This window comes from Castor canadensis, chromosome 14 (assembly GCF_047511655.1).
Source record: "Castor canadensis chromosome 14, mCasCan1.hap1v2, whole genome shotgun sequence".
In the NCBI taxonomy this organism is placed as follows: domain Eukaryota; kingdom Metazoa; phylum Chordata; class Mammalia; order Rodentia; family Castoridae; genus Castor; species Castor canadensis.
Genome location: NC_133399.1, coordinates 39,953,475 through 39,978,039, shown reverse-complemented (window position 1 = coordinate 39,978,039; position 24,565 = coordinate 39,953,475). Strand labels below are relative to the sequence as shown.

The following is a 24,565-nucleotide window of genomic DNA, read 5'->3' as shown; positions in this document are numbered from 1 at the left end:
GTCTGTGAATCCTGCCTTCCTTTTTGAGATTTTTGGGTGGGTTTATACCCAGCTGTTTGAGAAGTCTTTTTTCCTTGAGTGGCCTGCCCAAGGATGGACAGCATAATCTTAGCCTTTTGCTTTTGTTTTTCTTCATCCCGTCTCACACTAACCCTCTGGCCTTCCCTTAATAAATATCCAAGCTTTTCTCTTTCCAGTTTTCTACCTTCTGCCATTTCTTAGCAATGTCTGGCCACCTATTAGTTACCAAATGGAAGTTAAGCATTCTGTGTCCCAGGAGAGTCACCTATATTTAATCCTGCATACTTTGTCATTTGGTCCTTCAGCCTAGAAAGGAAGTCAGCAGGTCCTCCATCTCTTCCCTGCTGTACATCAAAGGCTTTGGCTAGTTTGGGGACGTGAACAGACTCCCTAAGCCCCCGCGGAGGATATCCGGCAGACGGCGCTGTGAGCAACAGGCGGGTCGCGCGAACCCTGGATGCCCGAGGAACTGCGGCTCGCAACCCCGCACTCACTTCGTGTCGGACACCTCCCATTCACTCTCACACAACCCCCAAGACCTCCGCGGCCACCAAGGTACACTTTGCGTCCTCCTGTGGCTTCTCACCTTGGCCCGTGCAGTTGCGGGGCCGCTGCGCTTGCGGGCCCCCTCCCCTGCGTCGCTGAGAATCCAGACCCATGAGCGGGCCCCGTTCAGGGGTGCTGATCCCCGATACCCAGCTCCTTTCCCGGATGGAAGTCGAGTTTTCCCGGCCACAGCACCAAATTGTTAGAAATCAAAGTTCCAATTGAAGACATGGCAACAATGCATTGCCTTAGCAACGCAAAACTCTACTTCTGATTGGCTGAAATTCTAGACGAACGGGGTGCGGGGGCGAGTTCAGATACACAGCCTGGTGGGCAATTTTCCCAGCCAAAGGGGCTTGGCAAGAATCCTGAAGAAGCCGGAACTACAGGCAATGCAGGTAATTAAAACGGCGACACACACTGATCGAAAAGACTGCTTTGTCACAACCCTCCCACCCCCATGAACTGGGATCCTGGGTCCTCACTCTCTGACATAGTCCTCATAAAGTTCCTTATTCTCTAACAAGGGTGAAAGGAGCACTGGTCGCTGGTTCCCCTCATTTTGGATGTTACTGGAGAACTGTCATGCGATTTGCCGCCTCAGTTTCCCGCCTGGGTCCCTGGGCAGTCTCCTCGCAGACTGCAGGAATCTACATAAGCAATGTAGTTTCTGTCTGCCAGCACTCAACATGGCGCGGAAGGCGTCAGGACCTGGCACATGCGCATTGGCGGAAGCGGCCAGAAGTGTAGACCCGGAATGTGGCTCCTCCCTCTTGGCCATATCGCCTGACTTCCGGCGGAAGCGGCCTCAACAAGGGAAACTTTATTGTTCCCGTCGGGGCGGCGACGATGTCGGTGAATTACGCTGCGGGGCTGTCGCCGTACGCGGATAAGGGCAAGTGCGGTCTCCCGGAGGTGAGCGCGCCGGGGGGTCCTCGAAGGCCGTCCCAAGGCCGTAGGCTGGACGGGGCAGGACGGTAGCGGGGAATTGTGGGAATCTCAGGAGGCACTGAGACTAGATAATGGGAGGGACTTCCCAGGGATGAGGGGGCGGGAAATGACAACCCCTCCCTGCGCGCCCTGGGACCTTGACAAGCCCAACTTTTGGGCAATGGGGCCCGGGAACTGGGTGGTCCTGGATCAGGAAGGCTGGTGGGTTCCTGCAGGTGGGATGTCAGGGTAAAGGCAGGGAGGTGGAAATGAAGACACTTGGAGAAGATCCCAGAGCCAGGCCAGGTGGGGCACAAGTCATGCTGTGGAAGGACCTGTCTCCCTCTTGGGTCTTCATGTCCGTCTCTAAACTGGGGTGAAGTTTGCCCCCATCCCGGAAGCCTGAGGCAGTGAGCGTGGAGTGCTCTGATGATGTGAACCCCTTCCTTACTAAACCCTATGTTAAGCGGGCACTGCAGACAAAACCCCCGCGTCAAAGTGGCAGAGATAGACAAGGGTACGTTGAATCCAGATGGGTGGGGAGGCATCAGTGAGGTGACATTTAAGCCAAAACCCAAAGGAAATGAAGGAGCCATATGGGTGTCTGTTGAAAAGCATCCCAGTTAGAGGGCACAGCCTGTGCAAAGGCCCTGGGGCAGAATGGAGCCTGGCATGTTGGATGAGCTGTGAAGTCCGTGTGGCTGGAGCAGAGGGAGTGAGGGGTTCAGAGGGAGGCAGAGAGGGGACGGGCAGGTCGTGGAGGGCCCTATGGGCTGCAGGGAGGACCTGGGCTTTGAGCCCAAAGGATGTGGGCACCATGGAGGGCAGAGGACTGCCATGAGGACAAGCTGCCTTTTCCAATCCATTCCCCTCCCCTGGGCAAGCCTGTGGCTTCTGCCCTTGCCCTTTGGGGGACACATTTTGACCAGTCCCTTCTGCACTCCCATCCCACAGATCTTTGACCCCCCGGAGGAGCTGGAGCGGAAGGTGTGGGAGCTGGCAAGGCTGGTCCGGCAGTCCTCCAAGGTGGTGTTCCACACAGGCGCGGGTATCAGTACCGCCTCTGGCATCCCTGACTTCAGGTCTGTGAGTGGGGCAGGGAAACTGAGGCAGGATCTGATGTGCTGCTGGGGACTTCCCTGGGAGCTACAGATACCTAGGCATTGGAGCCCATCCTTCTGGCCAAGTCCTGGGTATTAGGGAAGGGAGGGATCTTGAAATCACAACCAACATTCCATTCCACTCCATTGGCTGGAGCCTGGTCACCTGATCATACCTATCAGCAAGGGATGCTGGGAGAGGAAGTCTTTAGGTGAATGTTCTCGTTATACATTGAGGTTCTGTTACCATAGACAGGACGATTAGTTCCACACTCATTTGCAAATATTGTCCTATGGGATATGGTGTCAGGCAAGTGGCTTTGCCTTTGGGATCAGGGTGTGACACCACATACCATTGAAACATCCCTCTATGTCCCTCAGCCTGTGTGAGACTAGAGACTTGTTACTGAAAATCCAGACTGGTGACCTCTGGGTGGTAGCTGAGTTTGCAGCCCTCTCTTGAAGAGCAGGAAATTATATTTATTTCTCTTTTGGAGCCCAGGTCTCACAGTAGGAGGGCAGATTCCTCTTTCTTGGAGGAATGTTAAAATTCTAAGGCATAAAGCCTGTTCCCATAACCTGCTTTGGCTCCCTATTGCCACACAGTAGTGTGCCATATAGCAGGCTGGAGGCCAAAGCCCTTCCTGACCCAGCCGTGAGTCATGTCTCCACTGGTCCATTGTGACCCCTAAACTACTGGCATTTCCCCAAATCACAGGCTAGTGCCTGCCCAAGGACCTTGGTTTACCTCTTCTGTCTGAACTTCCCTGCTTTCCTCTCACCCTTCCAGAGACTGTGCCGCCTCCTCTTGAAGCTTTCCAACACTCCCCAAAAGCCCTCACTGCCTGTGCTGGGCCCCCAGCCCAGGTCTCTGTCTTTACTCCAGGTCTGACCTGTCAGGGCTGGAGACCCAGGTCCCCCACAAGATCCAAAGCCCTTGAGAACGGGTCCACTTCGATCCCGTCATCACCCAGCACAAGGCCCTGCCAGGAAGTGCTGGTGGAATTGAATAATTAATTTTTACCCTTTTCTTTATCTTCCTCTTTATCTCTGTCTCCCTCACTCTTTGTCTGACTCTCTTTCTGTCCTCCTCTCCCTGTTCCCCCAACGCTCTTTCTCCCCACATCTCTCCTTGCCTTCACCCCTCAGAGGTCCCCACGGCGTCTGGACCATGGAAGAGCGTGGCCTAGCCCCCAAGTTTGACACCACCTTTGAGAACGCGCGCCCCACACAGACGCACATGGCGCTGGTGCAGCTGGAGCGTGTGGGCCTCCTGCACTTCGTGGTCAGCCAGAACGTGGACGGGCTACACGTGCGCTCCGGCTTCCCCAGGTACCACCGCGCTTATTCTCGCCTCCTTGGCACATTTCAGTTCCAGTCACCCTTGCTCTGGTCCTAGGGGTGCAGCTCCTAAGCCTCTGTGCCTTTCCTGTTTAGATGCTGGCGTTGAACCCAGGGCCTCACACATGCTAGGCAAGCGCTCCCCACAGAGCCACACCCCAGCCTCTGATGGCTTGTCTTGAAATGACCCAAGTCTGAGTCCTCCACTTCAGCATGCAGGCAAATCCACTTTCTCCAGGGCCACTTTCTTTCTTTCTTTTTCTTTCTGTTTTTGGCAGTACTGGAGTTTGAACTCAGGACCTCACTCTTGTTAGGCAGGCACTCTATCATGCAATCTACACCTCAGTTCTTTTTCCTTCATTTTTTCAAGTAGGGTCTCACATCTTGGCTGGGGCTAGCTTCAGTCCTGATCCTCCTACCTCCATCTCCTGCATAGCTGAGATTACAGGTGCATACCATCACACCTGGCTTATTGGTTGAGATGGGTCTCATTAACTTTTGCCCAGGCTGGCCTTGAAAACTGCAATTGTCCCAATCTCTGCTTCCTGAGTAGCTGAGATTACAGGTGTCCACCACTACAACTGGCCCTTGTAGATGTTTGGAGAAGTGGAAGGAAACACACGTTTCCATACCCTGGGGATCAGGGCTTTGGTTGAGATTAGGAACAAGCACAGAGCTTCCTTGGTCCACACAGCTGAGTCTCATCCCACACCAGAAAGTTGTCCATTGAATAGGCACATCATTCAGTGGTGGCCTTGGAGTGGGGCCATGCAGGCACAGACAGGTTGTGGCTAGACCAAGGTCACACAGCTTGGAGTGACAGCACCCAGATTTGATCTCATGCCCTTTCCTTGACCTCCAAAGCCAGTGCTCTTGAGGCCATTCCTTTTCTTAGTTTCTTTCATTACAGTCTGCAAGTTTGTGTTTCTGTCCTTCCAACCTAGTGACACCAGTTGGTCCCTAGGTGCCTGTGAAGAGGGTAGGCATCTTGTGAAGACAGTGGCTAGTCATTTGTAATGGTGGGGTCAGTTGTGTGGTTAATAATTCCTCCTCAGGCTCAGAAAGGTTGGGCTACCTACCCAGGGATGCACAGCAGGGGAGCCAGAAGCTGGAAAAGCCAGAAAGAGGAAGTTGATGGATCTTGTGGCCAATGGGCCAGAGAAGGCTTCCTAGAAGAGTGGGGCCTAGCACCAGGCCTGAAGTCTGGGGGTCCAGGGAGCCCACTCCATCATTGAGCCTCTTACTTCTCCTCCCCCAGGGATAAATTGGCAGAGCTGCACGGGAACATGTTTGTGGAAGAATGCGCAAAGTGTAAGACGTAAGTGTCTTTGCGGACCTGACCTGCTGCCCAGGCTGCCCTGAGCTATGGGGCACCCAGCCATGCACTGTCTTGGCCCTTCCCTTGCAGACTCTGCAGATGGACCACTTGACTCTAATCTGATGTTCCCAAAAAGCCACAGGTCATTGGATGCCCACACAAGGCCTTCCTAAGGGACAGGCCTGTTTTCTGGGGCCACTGTGACAAATGAAGCCACAAAAGTACAAATGTAGTCCCATGGTTCTTCTGCAGCCCCTTCTGCCTGGCCCAGCTCCTGCCTGTGGCCACAGTCCTTGGCATACCTTGCTTGTGGCCATATGGTGCCATCTGTCCCCATGATCACATGGTGGCCTGTGTCTCTTGTCTTTTCTTATAAGACACCCCTTCCCGTTGCCATACAGCCTAATCTAATCACAAAGCTGTGACCCAATTTCCAAATCAGGTTACCTTCTGAGTTCCTGGGGGTGAAAACTTCAGATGTCCCTCTGGGGGACACAATTCAAGCCACACAGGTTGGGACCCCTCACTCCCCAAGGTGGAGGGCTCTGAGTGAGTCTCCCCCTCTCTGTGAGTGGCGCCACAGGTGTGAACACCTGCCAGGGGCTGCGGCTTCAAGGTGAGGCCTCTGAGACCAGACTACAGGTAGGACCCACCTGTTTTCTTCTTTTTCTCCAAATTTGTTTTGAAAAGTTGCCAACCTACAGAAAACTAGAGGAATCATACTGCCAGCTTGTGCTTCCCCTAGACCAGGGCTGACCAGTTTTTTCTGCGAAGGGCTAGAGAGTCAGTATTTTCAGCTCTGGGGACCAGAAGGAGAGAGACATCTGTGTCATGACTCCTCATGTCTGCCATTAGTCGCAAAATCCACCTTAAGCAAACAGGCATGACTGTGTGCACATAAAACTATTGATAAAACACAAGGTGCGGCCTGATGTGACCCGGTGGTTGTAGCTTGCTGACCCTTGACCTACATTTACCCACCATTAACATTTTGCAACAACCAGCTTTTCCCTTCCTCCCTCTGTCCCTCCCTCGCTCTTTTCTTCCCTCCCCTCCCCTCTCCTCCTCTGCCCTTCCTTTCCTCTTGTCTTCTCTTCTCTTCTCTTCTTTTCTTTTGGAATGGTCTCCCAAAGTGCACCCTCCTGCCTCTGCTTCCCAGGTGCTGGGATTGCAGGCAAGCTTCTGACCTCACGACCTTTTGCCCTAAACTGTGGAGCTGCAACATCCGTTGCGACAACTTCAGCACAATTTTTTTTTTTCCCGGTGCTGGGGACAGAACCCAGAGCCTCTTTCATGCTCAGCAAGTGCTCGCCACTGAGCTGCACCCCAGCCTTGGAAAAGTAAAAGCGACATAATGTCACCTAGTGCCCAGAGTCCCAGATCCAGTGCTCTCCCAGTCTGGGAGCCAGTCCGGGGCAAGGGCTTTGTCTCCTTCCTGCAGGAGATGAAGGCTCCACTGGCTTTGTTTGCCAGCTGTGGAAGTCACACAGCGTCCAGGCCAGCTACTCCTCAAGACCCCTCATTCTGGCGTATCCCACGTTTCCTCGTGCTCGTGTGGCCCCACTCCCACTCCCACTCCCATCGCCCCAGCACACAGCTACCCCGAGGGGCTCGCCAACCTCTCGCCCTTCCTCCTTCCTCCCAACACAGGCAGTATGTCCGGGACACAGTTGTGGGCACCATGGGCCTCAAGACCACAGGCCGACTCTGCACCGTAGCCAAGGCAAGGGGACTACGGGCCTGCAGGTGAGTGCTCCTGCCTATGCCCTGGACCCTAGGGAGGCGGAGGGTCCATTAACTCCTCGCCTCCCTCTGCAGGGGGGAGCTGAGAGACACCATCCTAGACTGGGAAGATGCACTGCCGGACAGGGACCTGGCTCTTGCTGATGAGGCTAGTAGGTCTGTGCCCCAATTTGCCCACAGTGAGGGATGGGCAGGGGAACCAGGCAGAATTGCGCAGGCTCTGCACAAGGCAGGGAAATGGGTTTGGAGGCAGAATCACAAAAGGCTTCATGGAGAAAGCGGCAGGCAGGGGCTTTCCACACACCATCCTCCTTTGTGGCCCTAGCAGGCACTGCCCAGGCCCATGATACAGATGAGGTTTTAGCAAAGTGGCTCTGTGTCCAGTGCTACCCAGCCAGGTGGAGACTGAGCCCAGATCCTACTCTGGTCCAGCTCTACCACTAGGATTCAGGGCCCACCCAGGTCCATGGAGTAGGACCTGAGACAGCCCTGAACCTGCCCTGGGGCCGGGTGAGCAGGGACAGAGGTGGACAGGTGGACTCTGGGGACGGCCTCTGGGTGTTGGCAGGAGAACTGAGTAGGAGGTCGGTAGAATGAGCCCTACTCCCTTTTCCTGACCCCAGGAATGCTGACCTGTCCATCACCCTGGGCACCTCCCTGCAAATCCGGCCCAGTGGGAATCTGCCCCTGGCCACCAAGCGCCGGGGAGGAAAGCTGGTCATCGTGAACCTGCAGCCCACCAAGCACGTAGGTCCCAAGCCCATTTTTTGCCTGGAACCCCAGCTGGTTCCCTGTCCCGTCTAACCCTTCCCCAATCCCTGCAGGACCGACACGCTGATCTGCGCATCCATGGCTATGTAGATGACGTCATGACACAACTCATGAAGCACCTGGGGCTGGAGATACCAGCCTGGGATGGTCCCCGTGTGCTGGAAAAGGCCCTGCCACCCCTGCCACGCCCCCCAACCCCTAAGCTCGAGCCCACAGACAAATCCCTAGCCCAGCTCAATGGCTCTGTGCCTGCTGACTCCAAGCCAGAGCCCTGCACCTGGCACAATGGCTCCCAGCCTGCCAGCCCCAAAAGGGAACAGCCAGACAGTCCTGCACCCCGCCGGCCCCCCAAAAGGGTGAAGGCCGAGGTGACTCCCAGCTGACACGGGTGCTCGGGGAGGGTGGGGCTTTTTGTAGAAACCACAGATTCTTTTTTTCTTATGGTGTCACTTTGTTACATGTATCTCTCTTATGGGGACCTCAGGGCTCTGAGACCTGGGCTCCAGCCCAGGGTCCAACCCATCCTCACTGTGTCTCCCTTGGCTCTTGTGGCTCTTAGTGAGAGCCTTGCCTTGGGGCTCCCAGTTACGCCCCAGCCTCTGACTCAGGATGGTCTGGGGAAGGGGCAGCTGGACTCTTCCTGGCTTCCTCCCAGGACCCCTCACTCACACCCCAGCCCCTCTTGGCTCTTGATCTGTCTCCCTAAAGGCGCCTTTACAGACCCTCCAGGATGGGAGCCAAATCTCACAGTGGGCAGACAGTAGGGTGGAGGGAGAGAGAGGAGGGGTGGGTGGCTTCCTGGGGGTTTCCCAAAATCTCCAATGCAATAAAGCAGAACTCTCCTGCATCTGAGTGTGTTGACGGCCCCAGCGTGTGCCACCCCAATGGGGCTGGAGCAGGCTGACCACCCAGAGGGGCCTGGAGGGATCTGGCCAGTTTCCTGATGCAACTTTGGGCAACTTTTGTTGTTTTTTGAGCCAAGGTCTTGCTATGTAGCACAGGCTGTCCTGGAACTCACGATCCTCCTGCTTCTGTCCCTCAGTGCATGGCCAACACGCCTGGGTTTGTTTTGTAGTTATATACTTTATTTGTAGGGTTTGTTTGTTTAATATCTGCCTTTTGTTCCCAGGCTGTGTGCCCCTTAAGGACAGTGACCATGTCTCAGGGTCCCGGCACCTGCACATCCCACAGGCTGAGTCCCATCATCAGTCCCCAACTGTGACCCAGGCTCCTTACTTATGCTGTCTCAGTTTCCCCATCTGTACAATGAGCAGAGTGGGCGCCCAGCCCCCTAGGAAGGCAGGTGCCCCAGCCCTGCACGGACACCCTCGTGAGGCCTCCTGGGGTCTCTGGATCCACCCGGCACGCCCTGCCCACCACCACTGCTCTCCAAGGTGCTGAAGCCACCCCAGCCTAGGGACAGGCATTTCATCCCGCACCTCAGACCCCACCGGGGCTGGCCTGGCCCCTTCTGGAGACCACTTCAGTTCCCACCCCACTCCACATCCACGCAGCCGTGTTCTGTCAAAACACTTTATTAAAAGTCACAGACGTCTTAGAAAAGAGGGTGGTTGTGACCGGCAGTCACCCCGAAGTCTAGAAGTTTCCCTGGTGCTTGGGGAGCCCGGGTCCCTGCAGGCTTGACCATGTCCTCTGCCCAGTGAGCGTGGGAGGCAGGGGGAGTCCGGGGCAGAGGGCTGTGGAAGCCTTTCTGTCTGTCTGTCTGTGGCTGTATCGGGCTGCACGTGTCCAGCCGCTTGCCCTGAGCCTGGATGTCAATGTCTCAGGCTTTGTGGCCCCAACTTTGCCTGGTACCTGAGGGACAGTTTCTGCAGGGACCCCGGTCAGTCCCGTGGAGGGGTGTAGCTATGAGTCTGAGCAGCAGGCCTCTGCCTCACCTCAGCCTTCAGCTGGGCCTTCAGCTGTCCACTGCAGCACCCCCAAAGCGTCCCCAAGGCAGGAGGCTCAGATGCTCAAAGCTCCTCCCCCACTGCCTCCAACCCCGACCGTCCTGGGCTGAGCATAGGCTCAGGGGCCACCCAGTCCAGCAGGGTGGCCTGGCTCAGATCCTCTGTTGAATTGCCTAGGACCAGGGTCGCATTGTCCAGCTTCTCTGTGGAGTTGCCCAGCTCCGGTATGTCCAGGAAGCCCCCCCAGTCTGTCCCCAGGCTGCCTGGAGACCCTTTATGAGATGTGCCAGCATCAGGCCAGGGTCCTGGGGAGTCGGAGCCTGGTGCAGTGTCAGGGGCCACACGGGACGCAGCATCGTTGTGCAGAGTTCTGGAGAAGACTGACCAGAATTTGGGAGGGGGTCAGGTGGAGTACAGTGGGGTCTGGAGTCCTGTCCTTCATTTCCTAGACCCCCCAGCCTCAGGGAACTATGGCATGGGGGTCTCCCTTGTCCCAGGATACAGGGAGAACTAACGACACGGTGCAGTCACAAGTTTTGAGGGCAAGAGACACCTACCTCTCATGGGCGCAAAGTCCCCAGGGTTCTCGGCTTTGTTGGAGGCGAAAGGGCTGACAGAGGGGAGGACGATGAGGGCGAAGGAAAGCAGCAGGACCTGCCAGAGATGGAGGGGGGGTCACCCCATTCTTCCCCCTCCCCAGTAAGCATGCGTGTTTTATAAGCAGGGAAATTGAGACCCCCAAAGAGTGGAGTATCGTGTTTGAGCTGGGCTACGAGTCTCTGTTTCTAGTGGCCCTCACCTCCCAGCAGCCCCCTCTGGAAAGACCAAGGACGCCACCTCACTGGGTGACCAGGGGACTGGGGGCCAGGACTCACTGCTATGCAGGTGCCCGTCTGTGCAGACTTGCTGGTGGACTGGACCACGATGGCCTGGAGTTTCTTCAGCTGCTCCAAGAGGGACCTTGGAGGAACCAGAGGTCTCCACTGGGCTCTTGACCTTGCTTCCTGTCCATTTCTGGGGTCCTCAGCCTCAGTGAAATCTGAATCCCACCCATTGCTCCAGACCCCACTGCTTTCTCACCTGGGTCCTCATTATCACTTGTTATCATTCATTATCACTCATTTGGATGCCAGCCCCAGCTTCTTCCCCAGAATCCCCCACCCTGCAACTCCTGCCCAGCTCTGGGTTCCTGCTCTGCACAGTGGCCAGAAGATGCTTGGCAAGTGTGAATGTGCCTCTCCCAGTCCTCACAGTTTCCCACCACCCTCAAGGTCAAAGCCCAAGTCCTCCCTGAAGCCCACAGGGCCCTGTACGACCTGCCTGTCCCCTCCCTGCCTCTCTCTTTCCCCCTCGCTCCCTCTGCTCCTGCCACACAGCCTCCTCACTGCTCTCCAACACCCAGGCTTGTCCTGCCCCAGGGCCTTTGCACAGGCTGTGCCATCTGTGCCAAGGGCACTGTTTCCACCAGGTATTTTTATAGCTGGGTTCTTCAGGCCTTGACTAAAATGTGACATCCTCAGAGAATCCCTTTCTGACCTCCCTAACATAAATCCTCTGGCCATACATCCTGCTTTTTCTTCCCAGGGGCTCTCCTTGCTGGGATGATCTGTGGATGCTTCTGTTCCTCTGCCACCTTCTGTTCCTTCTGTTCACGCCTCTCCCACCAGGCGTGAGTTCTTTCAATGTAGAGACTGTCTATTTTGTTCCCTGTTCTGGACCCAGTGCTCAGAGCCCGCTCCAGAGTAGATGATAAAATAATATGAACTAAATGGCTGTGTCCCTGGGACAGTCAGGTGCATACTCCCAGCCTCTAGCCATATCCTCCATTGGGAGCACCTCTTCCTAGTGAACCCTTACATATCCATCAAGCTCCAAATTCAAATCCCCTAATCTGTGTATTACCTCCTTTGTAGGGTAGACCTTATTCCCTGCTCTTTACTGTCACCACGTGGTAGGCTCTCTGCCCTTCACCTCCTTCTCCCACAAGACACTCTAGGGCCTCTCCCCATCCTCCCCCTAGCTGAACACAGACTTACAGGTTTTGTTTCTCCAGATGTAAGACTTTCCTCTGCAGCTCCTGGTTCTGAGCTGTGCAGGCTGACATCCTACAGGGATGACCAGGGACATTCAGAATATGCCATCACTGACACCTCCCTGGGAGACCCCACTTTATAGGCAGGGAACCCCAGATCCAAGAAAGAGGCCACCAGGCAAATCTGTAATGGCAGGATTTTTTTGTTTTGAGTAGGGTCTCTCTATGTCACCCAGGCCGTCCCTGAACGACATCTTCCTAAGTAGCTGGGACCACAAGTGCACACCACCATGCAGTGCTTAGTGTCATGATTTGAACACAAGTCTGTTGGTTTCCAGTTCCTGTCTCTTCATTGGTCTGGGAGGGGAAGGGACTTGATTCAAGGATTAGGGTGCCAAAATTACACAGTGATGTTTCCAGAAGACTCCTGAAGCCAGAGACCCCAGTCTCAGTCTTCCCCTTCCCTGTGACCTGAGACATCCCAGCCTCAATCTCACTGCCCTTGCCTGTAAGACAGGTACAGAGTTCAGCTTATAGGATGGATGGGAGAATGACATGAGATAAGTGGACTAGAGGTTTAGGGAAGAGAGAGAGGGGAGAGAGAGAGAGAGCGAGAGAGAGAGAGAGAGAGACAGAAAGTAGTGACTGTTCTCTTGGGGACCCCACCTTTACCCCCAGCATCCTCTGTAAATGAGGTTGTGGGTCAGATCACTCAAGTGTGCAAATCAGAATAACTTCCCCCACTCAAAAGCCCTCCTCTCAACAACTCCTGGGATAAAGACAAGGAAAGATCTAAGGAGCACATAATGACAGCAAGAGCACACGTTAACACATGCAGCTAGCTGGGTGTGGAGGCTCACACCTGTAATCCCAGCTAATGGGGAGGCAGAGATGAGGAGGATCTAGGTTGGAGGCCAGCCCTGGCAAATAGTTCTGGAGACCCAATCTCCAAAAATAACCAGAGCAAAATGGACTGCAGGCATGGCTCCCTGTGCTCCTCTTTCCACCCAGGGAAGCCATGACAGCTCTCAGGGCCACCTCAGAGCAGACCACCTCAGAGCAGATGGGGCAAACAAGTACCCCATCTTCAACTGCAGAGTGAAGCAGGGTGTGCCATGTCTCATCCTTCCTTCCTGCCACACCTTCTAGGGGCCAAAGGGACCCCGAAACCCTAGCCCTGGTGCCATTTCTAGCCATCTGTGCAACCCTGCAATAAGTGGGGAAAACGATCTCTTAGAGAGGCCCTAAAAAACATGACACTGGCCGCCTTGCGTCCCACTCTGGACCTCCGTTTCCCTGTGAGCATGGCACCCACTCCCCACATTACCGAGTTTCCAAGCCATCAATATACTCTTTCTTCTTCTTCCTGCTTTCTTGGGCTGACTGCTTGTTCCGGATTTTCCGACGGACTTTTTTCAGCACCCGCTCCTCATACTGCAGGGTGACACGGGGACAGAGTGAGTCAGCACATGGTCCCCTCTGACATCCACCCTGCAACTTCCTTCTGGTCCCATGTGAACCATCCCTGCTCCAGGAACCTGGGGGTAAGCTCCTAATGGGTCAAAATTCAGCTGTCCACTTGCTACATTCTTGCAGGGTCTCTAGAATACTCCTGCGTCCTGACGCTTTTTCCAGGCTACACGCACCCTGGGGGCCCCGATCCTATAAAGGTAACAGCTTCCCCCAGACTTTGAGGCCTTGGTGCTGCGGCGCTCCCTAGTGGCCATGCCTGGGAACTGCACCTTTCCCTGGCGTCCGGCTGCTGAGAGCTAGAATTGACGTATGCAAATAAGGCGCCCGTGGCTGTAATCCTAGCTACTCCGGAGGATCACGGTTCGAGGCCAGCCCAGGCAAACAATGCATGAGACGCTCTCTTGGGAAAAAACATCACAAAAAGGGCTGGTGGAGTGGCTCAAGGTGAAAGCTCTCAGTTCAAATGCCAGCACCACCCCCCCACACACACACACAGAAAAAAAAGAATGAAAAGAATGACAAACTCCAGTACTGACACTGGGTGACACAAGCCAGAAGCCAGGTGTTTCCACCACAGAGCCTCAGCAGCTACTTAGCGCCTGTTGTCATCAGTGGGAATCTGTGGCCACAGCTACTGAATTCTTATGTGAAATCTCGGGGTTAGAAAAGTGTTAGCAACCAATGACTGGGATCCATGGCTCATGCCTGTAATCCCAGATACATGGGAGAGAGAGAGACTGGGAGCATTGCAATTGGAGGCTAGCTTAGGCAAAAAGTTATCAAGGCTCCTCCTCAACCAAAAGCAAGGCATGGTGGCTCACTCCTGTAATCTGAGTTATTGGGAGCCTCAGGCAGGTGATTCAAGGTCTAAAGCTGGCCCTGGGGCAAAATCTTGAGACTCTACCCAAAAAATAACTAAAGTGAAAAAGGCTGGTGGAGTGACCCAAGTGGGAAAATGCCTACATAAGGTCCTGAGTTCAAACCCCAGTACCACAAAAAAATAAAATAAAATAAGTATTTGGGGGACTGGGAAGATGGCTTAGGATGCAGGCAGGTAGTGTGAGAAAAGGAGAGAGCCCGAGTCCAGCCTTGCTCCCCCTCCCCCGCCCCGCACTCCTGACGCACCTTGGTGAGTGGCAGCTGCGTGGGCAGGGTGACACCTTCCTTGGCCAGCAGTTTCTTCTCATCCTCTGTCAGCACCAGCTCCTGATAGTGCCCGTTCCCGGGCCGCAACAAGTGGGGGGCCGTCAGGTGATGCTGTTGCTATGGAAACCAGGGCATCACATTGAAGGCTCAGAGATGCACAGCCTCCAGGGAATCAAACAGGCATAGAATCTGAGAAATGATTAATCTATCCGCTATAGAATCTCGCTAGCAACAAGGCTCAAAATAACCAAGTCAGAGTCCTGTGACCCTGCCATCCTGTTTCCAGGAATTGTACATAAAGATTTCCTCATAGGTACAAAATGAATCGTGCACAAAGTCTTTCATGTCTCTCACAGATAGTCATTCAACAACTGTTTCCTAAGCACCTTCTCTGTGCCAGGCACTGTTTCTGCCTCTGGACATTCATTGTGGTGAGTCTGTATTAGCAGATAATGAGAAGTGAGAGAATCACCCAACAAACAGAGGCAGGTTAAGTAAGGATGGTTTATCTGGACAATGGCTGGAGTACGACACAGCAGGGAAAAAAGATGCCACCTTCCATATAACAGTATGGAGCAATGATTGTGATAAAGTGTCACATTCAAAACATATAGGGGCCAGGCATGGTGGCACATGCCTGTGATCCCAGCACTTGGGAGGCAAAGGCAGGACAATTGTGAGAGGGAGCACTGCCTGGGCTGCCTCAAAAAAATTAAGCTAAGCCAGGCACCGGTGGCTCACGCCTGTAATCCCAGCTACTCAGGAGGCAGAGATCAGAAGGATCGAGGTTCAAAGCCAGCCCATGCAAATAGTTCGTGAGACCCTATCTTGAAAAAACACTTCACAAAAAAAGGGCTGGTGGAATGACTCAAGGTGAAGGCCCTGAGTTCAAACCCCAGTACCACAAAAAAAAAAAAAGAAAAAGAAAAGTCCCTTCTGGTAGCAGTGGACTTTGTCATTCTGTCTGGGATACTGGGCCAGGTCACTGTCTGTCTGTCCCCCTCTTCCTCTTCCTGCCGCATCTCGCCATGAATCAGCCGTCCTGGGCGGCCGCACTGCCATCCTCAGTTCAAACTCCACAGGCTGAGACCCGAGGCTGCCCTTCAGCCCCGCCAGCCAGGTGTCGGCGTCATCAGCAAAACAAAGAAAAGGTCTGCACACCCTCCAACCTCCTGCCTCAGCCTCCCTGGTGCTGGGATTATAAGTATGTGCAAACATACCTGGCTAAAAGATACATTTCCAATATTTTGTTTGTTGAATGTCTCTCTAGCATTCCCAAGCAAGCATTTTCTTGGCCCACCTTTTCAAGGCCTGCTGGAGTGCCACAACCTCCAGGAAGCCCTCTAGAACTGGCCATGACCCTCTGGGCTTTTCTTCCTCCTGGCACACCTCTGGGAGCAGTGAGCCTCCCCACCCCAACTAAGAGATTCTGGAGGCCAAGTGCACATGTGGCCAGCACTCACTGTGTGTCCCCAAGTCTTTAGGAATTCTCCCTAGAGATTGTCAGAACACTCTTTGGCATGACACAAATGGAAATTCAAACCCTGATTCTGTCACTTGCTTGCTGTGTGACTTTAGGTTGTTGGTAGTTTAACCTCTCTGAGAGGTTAATCTTAATTTCTTATCTGTGAAACAGGGCTGAGGGGTCTCTATTACAGATTTGTGAAGCCCTTGGCAGGGAAGATGGGCCTTGATCAGTGTGCAATAAACACAACAAGCATGAAAGGCTAACTCAAGGATCCAGTCTGCAGCAGCAATGTGGGTTGGGGCAAATTACAGAACCTCTCTGCCCATTTCCTTGTATGTAAAATAAAGATAACAAAAGCCTGGGGCTCATGCCTGTAATCTCAGCTTTTCAGGAGGCAGAAGAAGGAGGATCACAGTCCGAGGCCAGCCCTGGTCAGACTCCATCTGGAAAAATAAACTAAAAAAGCAATAGGAGCCAAGCGCCAGTGGCTCACGCCTGTAATCCCAGCTACTTAGAACACTGAAATGGGGAGGATTGGGGTTCGAGGCCAGCCCAGGCAAAGAGTTTATGAGACCCCATCTCCAAAATAACCAGAGCAAAATGGACTGGAGGAGTGGCTCAAATGATAAAGCACCTGCTTTGCAAATGGGAAGCTCTGGGTTCGAACCCCAGTGCTCTAAGAAAGCATGTGAACAGTGCTGGCATGCAGGACATATTTCTTTTCTCTTACTACTACAGTGGGAAGCATGCCAGCCCAGGAGGGACTGAATGAGCCCAGGTCGCTGGCTTGCTCTGTCGGGAGCCTGGGCAGATCCCTGCCCCTCTCTGGGAGGGGTTCGGGCCCTCTCCCAGCTCAGAGGCCCTGCAGCACAGGGGATGCTCACCGGGTCCCCGGCGCTGCCGGACAGCAGGAGCTCCTTCACGGTGAGGTTGAAGCGGGAGGGCAAGCTGGCCTGCTCCTCAGCATAGAGGCCACCTGCACTCCACATGTCTGAGGGACAGGAGGGGATTGAGATGGCGTCAGCTCCCCGATTCTACCTGCAACCCCAGCTGATCTCCATGATCAACCCCAATGTGTGAGGGGTCCCCAAGGCTTGGCTACTCTCCATATTCATCCGGGCACATCTGTCTGTTCCATGGGGCTAAAGAAGGGGACCCACTGCCAATCCAGGACACAGAGGCAGTTACCACCCTAGATGAGAGACTAGGTCCCCAGCTGACCAGCTCTTATCTCCCCATGGGGCAAAGACGAGGTCTGAGTCATCTCTGGCTCCATCTCTCCTTGGCACCCAGCACACAGTAGACTTGAGAACACAAATCTCAGGAGAGGTAGCTGTCTAATCTCAACTGGGTGGAGCTGTGTGACCTTGGGTAAGTGACCTAACTTCTCTGAGCCACCAATAGAATCCACAGTTGCTCACTGTGAGACTCCAGAGACAACAGATGCCCTGGTAGCCATGTATTTCCAACCAGGGCTCTGTCTGTCCAGCCAGGGGTGTCAACCAGTGTCCCCAGAGTAAATCATTACTGATCTGCTGGGGATGTCATGTGATAAGGATTAGCCTCTCTCTATCTGGGAGCTGCACTCTGAGGCCAGGGGCTCTGATCTCACACACTTTATTGAACATCTTTCTGAGCCAGGCACACAGGTTCAAAAGACGACAAGGACATACTCTGTTGCCACGCTGGGATTCCATCTCAGCACTGTGCTTTGGCTTGTGGCTTCACCTCACTGGGACTCAGTTACACCACCCACAAAACGGGCCCCCACAGTTCCATCTCCACATACTCACCCAGGTCTATGGCGACAGAGGCCTCCAGGGGCCTGCTTGAGCATGGCGGGCTGGGAACATAGGAGGGACAGGGCCCCTTGCCGGGCTCTGTAGGATGGCACCCGGCTGGGGTGACAGCTGCTCTGTTTTGTGTAGGGGTGTCCTGGGTGTCAGAGGGCAGATCCTCAGAGATGCCACTGTCACTGGCCGCAGGGGACCAGATTGGTGAGCTGGGGACCGAGTCTCCCGGGCCCAGGATGGAGTTCAAGAATTCTTCAGAGTCTGAGCATGGCAGCACCTGCTGGAAGGTAGAGAGAGGGAAGGGAGTTAGGGGTTCCATGCTCAGCTCAAGACTGCTGTGTGACTCTGGGCAAACCACTGACCCTCTCTGGGCTCTTGGGTGTCCGTCCTTGCTCTAAGAGGAAGCAAATGCCCCTTCCTTCCAAAGTGGCTGAGGCTTCAAGGCAATACAGTGGCTAGTGTGGGAACACCCGCCAGCGAGCCCTGAGCCATTCGGCCTGTTTCAAATTAGTGTGTGGCCTTGGGTGAGTGTCCAGCCTCTCTGAGATTTCATTTTCCCCCACCTGTAAGAAGGAGTGGGTGCTTGTTGTAAAGTAATGAGTTTTGCTCAAATGGAGCACTGTGACCTGTGAGGGTCGAACAGAGCTGAGCAGAGTCCAGCTGGGTTTGCAGGTCGCAAGTCAAGGACCCTCCCAGATGTTCAGTCTGCCCAGCAGAAGTGCTGTGACCCTTGGTATCTGCAGAGGACCCCTCACCTGGTCCTTGGCGGCGTGGCCCCAGGCCTCACCCAACTCCACGTGTCTCAGGATGCCATCCTGCCGGTCGAATAGCAGGTCGAGGAGCTCCAGGCTATCCACGGGGCCCACGGCGCAGGCAGGGGACGCCATCTGGGGTGAAGAAGGACAGGTGTGAGTGTCACCACCCCTTCTCATTTGCACATGGTCCTGCAATCCCCGCTCAGCCTAGGCTGAGGCTCCATCCCTGAATCTGAATCTGGACAGTGGGACGGACCCAAAGAAGCAGGGCAGGACAGTCAATATCCTTTAAGGGCCCTAGGAGGGGACACCCCGGGACTATCCTGTACTGCAGACTGGCTGGCCCAACTCCTCCTCCGGATAGACAGAGGGACGTGGGGGAGAGACGAGGACAAAGAGGCCTCTCTCGCCTCAGTCTTCCCTTCTGTGCAATGGGACTGAGGCTTCCTGACAGGCCTGACAACACGGGATGCGTTTCCTGACCCCAAACCCCATTGTCAAATACCCTTCCATGGACCCGGCCAGCCCTTGCCTTGTCCCCGCGCGGAGCTGCAGGTCCCCACCCGGCTAAAGCGCTGCTCCCCAGTCCTGCTGCTCCTCTCTGTGTCTGGTCGCCTCCCCCAAAGGATGCTGAAATAGGGCCCGGGAGAGGCCAGCCCAGCCGTGGATGCTGATTGGTGCACAGAGCAGATGGACAGCGCTAAGAGCCAATGACATGGGGGCAGGCTGGGGCGGGGGAGGGAGGACCGTTATCTCCCTGTTTTGTGCTTTCCCAGCCGGCAGTGGGCAAAGGCCGAAGTCCAGCGAGGCTCAGCCGCGCCGTGACTTTTCCCCTACTTACAGGGACTGTTTCTCTTCGGAGTCACCGCCCCTCGGATCCCTGGATGGGTCTAGGCTGCTCCCAGGACCGAGCAAAACATAGAGGAAGTTGGACGTTTTGCCAGGGGCTCCCTTCCCTCCTGGGATCGTGCAACCTCCTGTGCGCCTTGTGGGATCAGCTCGCGCCTGCCCTGCTTCGGGTCCCCCATGGTCAAATCCAGGCAATCAATTCCTTCTAGAATCATGTAGCATCCATTTAACTAACAAATATTCATCAAGCCCAGCTTTTCCTGCCTCAGGGCCTTTGCACATGCTGCCCCCAGCGGCTGGAACTCCCCTCCCTCCTACTCTGTGCCACCACGTTGGCATCTTCCTGAAGGTTCCTTCATCGGTCAACTCAGATGGCTGCACTGCTCCCAACAGGGAGGAGCCCGTCTCATACCTCCTTATTTATTTATTTATTTTGGTGGTACTGGGTTTTTATTATTATTATTAACATTGTGCTTGGGGGTCCATTGTGAAATTTACAAAAATTGTTGCAATATAAAATAGTTGAACTCACCCCCTCTAGTACTGGGATTTGAACTTAGGGCCTCACTCTTGCTAGGCAGGTGCTCTATCATTTGAGCCACTCCACCAGCCCTTTATTCTGATGGGTTTTTTCAAGATAGGGTCTCTTGAACTACTTGCCCAGGCTGGTTTTGAACTGTGATCCTCCTGATCTCTGCCTCCTGAGTAGCTAGGATTACAGGTGTGGCCACTGGTGCTGGGATCCTTATCTTATTCGCATGCTTCTTGGACTGTCAATGCTTGAAATTTACTTATTTGTTTGTTTAACTGATTGTCATCCTCCTGCCCAGGATGTGCGTGCCTAGGGGCTGGGAGAGTTTCTCTTGTTCATTGCTGAGTTCTCAGAGCCGGGCATACAGCAGGTGCTCAACCAACTCATATCCATTGATATGAGTTCTGCTTTGGCACAGAACCATGAAGAACTGGAAAATCCCCCTTTGAGGAGGCTTGGCTCAAGTGGTAGAGCACCTGCCTAGCAAGTGTAAAGCCCTGACTTCAAACCCCAGTGCCGCCAAAAAAAAAAAAAAAAAAAGATAAGAAAAGACAACATGTAAGTAGAGTCCAAGGGATGAGACTGAGCCAGTTGTGGAGAGAGCAACAGGAAAAATGGGTCAGACTAAAGACACGGCATGTGCAAAGGCCCTGAGGCAGGGTCAAGCCTGGTATGTTGGGGGATCATTAAGGAGGCCCATGTGGCTAGAACACAGGGAGCAAGGGGGAGGCAGGGAGGGCACCGGGCAGGTTGTGCAGGACCCTGTGAACTGTGGCAAGGAGTTTGTTTTAGACCAAATGTGGCAGGAAACTGCTAGAGATTACATGAATGAAGACTAAACAGAGCCTGGCATTGTGCTGGGCCCTGTGCAAGGTGCCAGGCTGACAGCAACTAAAACACCTTTCTTGCTCACAAGAAATTCACATCCTGGTTTATATTTCTCAATGGACCCTCATTATTCATGAACAAAAGGTAGTGTGACCTTACCATGTACCACCCCTCTGTTCTCTTTTCTTTTATTTGGCAGTATGGGATTTGAACTCAGGGCCTTGTGCCAAGTCTCCAGCCCTTACCACAGCCTCTGTAGTTCATTTATGTGAAAATAACTTGCATCAGAACAGTTGCCCCCAACGGGACATTTGGTGAGGTCTGGGGACATCTGTGTCTGTCACAACTGGGGAGCTCCTGGCATGGAGTGGGTGGAGGCCAGGGACACTGCTTAGCACCCTGCAGGGCCCAGGATGCCCCGCAGAGAACGACCCTGTCCGTTATCCACCATGCAAAGGGGATCCTGTCCACAGTACGAGCCCCTTTGGACGGGGGTGTAGCGACCTCCCCCTTGGTCTCCAGGTTCCAAATTTCCACTCTGCGTTTGCTTTTTGGGGGCTCATGTGGTTTGGCCAGGCTGGAGTGATCCGTGCTAATATTTACTCAGCCTTTGTGGGAGGGCTCCTGTCTGGGCCGCCCGCCGGTGGACACAGCTTCTTATGCATGACCTCTGGACTCCTGTCAGCCTAGCGTCATCCCGTTTATGGCTCTGAGCAACTCTGGTGCTCTTAGCAGCCACCACTTCCCCCTCATCTCATCAAAACCTGCTGAAGGGCCGGGCACCGGTGGCTCACGCCTGTAATCTCAGCTACCCAGGAGGCAGAGATCAGGAGCATCACAGTTCGAAGCCAGGCCAGGCAAATAGATCGTGAGACCCTCTCTCAAAAACCCATCACAAAAAAGGGCCGAGGGCATGGCTCAAGCAACAGAGCACCTGCATAGCAAGCATGAGGCGCTGAGTTCAAACCCCAGTGCAGCCAAATAAAGAGAAGGGATGGAGAGAAGTCTGGGTATTGGTACCAAAAATGTGGTCAGGTGGGAGGGATAAATTCTAGCTTTCTTACAGCACAGTGGGGTGACTATAGCTTATGACAATTTTTGATATGTTACAAAGTGCCTAGAAGACTTGGAAAGAACTCATCACATCTATAATCCCAGTCACTTGTCCTCCCAACTTCCGCCCTTCCCTCTCCCCAGTGTTTTCTCATTTACGCCTCAAAAGGCTGTAAGTGAGCTGTGCCACCTCCCTCACCGTGTGCTATGGTTTGAATCGAGAATATTCTCAAAGGCCCGTGTGTTACAGACTTGGTCTCCAGCTTGGTGCTATTTGGAGGTGATGGGCCTTTAAGAGGCTTGGGTGGCAGGGAGGGAGTTAGGTCATTGGGGGATATGGCACTGAGTGAGATTCTTGTTTGTGCCACAGGTTCAAACAACAAGACCAACTAGGCAGGCACTGAAACCTCCAAAACTGTAAACCAAAATAACCCTGTCTTTGTTTTTCTTTTCTTTCTTTGTGGGATTGGGACTTGAACACAGGGTTTCACGCTTGAAAAGCAGTGCTCTACCATTTGAGCCACACCTGTAGTGCCACTTTTCTTCTTTGTAAACTGATTATCTCTGGTATCTGTTACAGTAGCAAAATCCAGACAAATGTACCATCTAGCGTCATCATCCACAGTACCCCACTCCCTCACTCCACACCGCCTTACCTACACACTGAGTGTGGTGCTACCTCAGGACCTTTGCACTTGCTGTCTCCTCTTCCTAGAACACCCTTCCTTACTTCATTTTTGTTAACTTAAAGTTTAAAAAGTTTCTCCATTTTATTAATGCACAACTTTTTTTTTTTTCTTGCAACTCAGGGCCTACACCTTGAGCCACTCCACTAGCCCTTTTTTGTGAAAGGTTTTTTTTTTTTTTTTTCCCAAGATAGGTTCTTGCAAACTATTTCCCGGGCTGGCTTTGAACTGAGATCCTCCTGATCTCTGCCTCCTGAATAGCTAGGATTACAGGCGTGAGCCCTCGGTGCCTGGCTGGACAATTTTGTGTGTGTGTGCAGTTCTGGGGATGAACCTCAGCCTTGCAATGGGAGGCAAGCACTCACCACTGAGCTGCACCAAGATCAATGGGCAGCCTTATGAATCCACATTTTAACTAAATTTTATGAATTCTAAATACTGATCTAGAATTACTGATGGAAATTTAGCCCTCGAATAAAAGATGTGCAATAAACATAAAACAATACTGGATTTAAAATTTTTAGTGTGTTAAGATCCTGAATTGTTAGTGGCAACAATGCAGTCTGTCATCAGAAGACTTCAGAATTCTTTGTGTCCCATGTGGAAGAATCCATGGCAGAACAGGTGGGTGTAAATGGAGTTTATTGAAAATTAGGGAAGGGAAATACAAAGGGAGCATGGTGAGACCAGGTGGAAGCTGGAAGCAGAAAGAGAGAACAAGTCTTTCTCTTTTTCAGGTGTTTTTAAAACTTATGCTAACCGATGGGAAGAGAAGAATCCTAACCAATAATCCATGAATGGGGAGGGGCCTGAGTGGCCCCTGGGCCAGGCGTGTGGATCAGTACGGGGCATTTGCCTGGTACGAATAAGGCCCTGGGTTCCATCCCTGGTACCACACAGACACACAGACACACAGACAAATTATCCCTGCCAGGCACCCATGGCTCACGCCTGGAATCCTAGCTACTTCTGAGGCTGAGACTGGGAGAATTGAGGTTCGAGGCCAGCCACCCCCATCTCCAAAATAACTAGAACAAAATGGACTGGAGGTATGGCTCAGGCAGTAGAAGTCTGAATTCAAGCCCCAGTACTGAAAAAAAAAGAAGTGCTGGCCATCTTTGTGGTTGTGGCTTTGATGACTAGCTTGCATATCTGTGAGACAGACATCTCACCACAGTCCCGTGATCCTCGCTGGACCCGCCTGTCGCTTTCCGGCTGCTGGGGCCCTTTGGTCCAGTCATGACTCTGGTCATATAAGGACAGTCCTCACTGTGCACTTATTAGAGGGGCTAATAAGTATATATGACTCACCATGGTCCTTGCCTGTATCAGCTGCAAGCTGAGGCCACACCCAGGTCCCCAACTCCAGTTAGGACTTGCCCTAGTCACTGTGTCACCTGTTCATCACTCCAAAAGTCTCCCCACACTTCCTTTTAGGGGAAGGAGCTGAGCGAGAAAGTCCAGGAACAGTGGCCTTCCTGTCCTCTCTTCCTCCCCTTCTTCATCTTATTCTAATTCCTTCTCCTCCTCCTCTGCCTCCTTCTCTTCCTCTTCTCCTACTTCTAATCGTCCTTCCTTCTGGTCTTCCCCCTCCCACTCCCTCTGGGCCAGGCTGGGTGAGTAACACTAGTGACATGTGACCTGGGCGTGGCAGAGGCAGGCCTGGGCTGGGAGGCCACAGGGGACTCTGATCTCTTGGGCAATTGGGCTAATTAGAACCTCAGCCCTATTCTCTTTCATCATGGGTCTTCCAGGAAGTGTGCTCTGGGGGTGGGAAGATGAGACATTTGGACCAGGGTCCCCAAATGCCTGGAGGGAGGAGTGTGGTTGACTTGTTCTGCCCTTCCTGCACAGGGGAGGACGTTAGCCTGAGAATTCATCCATGCATGCATTCATTCACCCCTATGTCTATCATTAAGCACCTGCTGTATGCCAGGTGTTGGGGACACAACAGAGAACTTAATTTACACATCCTCCAACTGGGTGGACCATGTTGAGGATGACATCATTCCAGCTGAGCGAGTAGATACAATGGAGAGACAAAAAGTAGGAAAACCAGCAGGAGAAGGTGATGGGAAGGTGGGGGAACCAGAAGTGAGCAAGAAAGCCTCCCTGCAAAGGCCTGGGGAGGTGAAGGAGTGGCTTAGGCAGGTATGTGGGAATAGGGGTAGAGCACAGGAAACAGCCAGTGCAAAGGCCCTGAGGTTGGAGGAACAGCAAGGAGGCCTGTGGGACCAGACTAGAATGAGCTCTGGGAGATAGAGGCAGGT

General features: G+C 53.5%; 2 protein-coding genes across 8 annotated transcripts; one reads left to right on the top strand and one right to left on the bottom strand.

Annotated features, from left to right (window-relative positions):
- The first annotated feature begins 466 nt into the window (after window positions 1–466).
- On the top strand, window positions 467–9,294 carry Sirt6 (sirtuin 6). Of its 5 annotated transcripts, XM_074054347.1 has the most exons (9): window positions 470–965; window positions 1,095–1,482; window positions 2,452–2,579; window positions 3,747–3,929; window positions 5,197–5,256; window positions 6,907–7,002; window positions 7,075–7,155; window positions 7,623–7,746; window positions 7,824–9,294. In XM_074054347.1, the coding sequence occupies exons 2-9, from the start codon at window positions 1,417–1,419 to the stop codon at window positions 8,151–8,153; spliced, it is 1,068 nt and encodes a 355-aa protein (XP_073910448.1). In that variant the 5' UTR covers window positions 470–965; window positions 1,095–1,416; the 3' UTR covers window positions 8,154–9,294. The 5 variants fall into 5 exon arrangements, with proteins under 5 accessions (XP_073910450.1, XP_073910449.1, XP_073910451.1 ...); XM_074054350.1 differs by having other exon boundaries at window positions 469–1,482; window positions 7,075–7,151; window positions 7,824–7,964; XM_020165877.2 differs by having other exon boundaries at window positions 470–1,482.
- Creb3l3 (cAMP responsive element binding protein 3 like 3) lies at window positions 9,290–19,002 on the bottom strand. 3 transcript variants are annotated; one of them, XM_074054345.1, is made up of 10 exons: window positions 18,911–19,002; window positions 18,348–18,479; window positions 17,593–17,872; window positions 16,684–16,790; window positions 14,311–14,448; window positions 13,040–13,146; window positions 11,717–11,785; window positions 10,556–10,640; window positions 10,238–10,334; window positions 9,290–10,060 (listed from the first exon to the last, which is right to left on the bottom strand). In XM_074054345.1, exons 2-10 carry the CDS (start codon window positions 18,477–18,479, stop codon window positions 9,744–9,746), a joined length of 1,332 nt encoding a protein of 443 aa, XP_073910446.1. In that variant the 5' UTR covers window positions 18,911–19,002; the 3' UTR covers window positions 9,290–9,743. The 3 variants fall into 3 exon arrangements, with proteins under 3 accessions (XP_073910446.1, XP_073910445.1, XP_073910447.1); XM_074054344.1 differs by having other exon boundaries at window positions 18,880–18,977; XM_074054346.1 differs by having other exon boundaries at window positions 17,593–17,869; window positions 18,880–18,977.
- Between the last annotated feature and the right edge of the window lie 5,563 nt (window positions 19,003–24,565).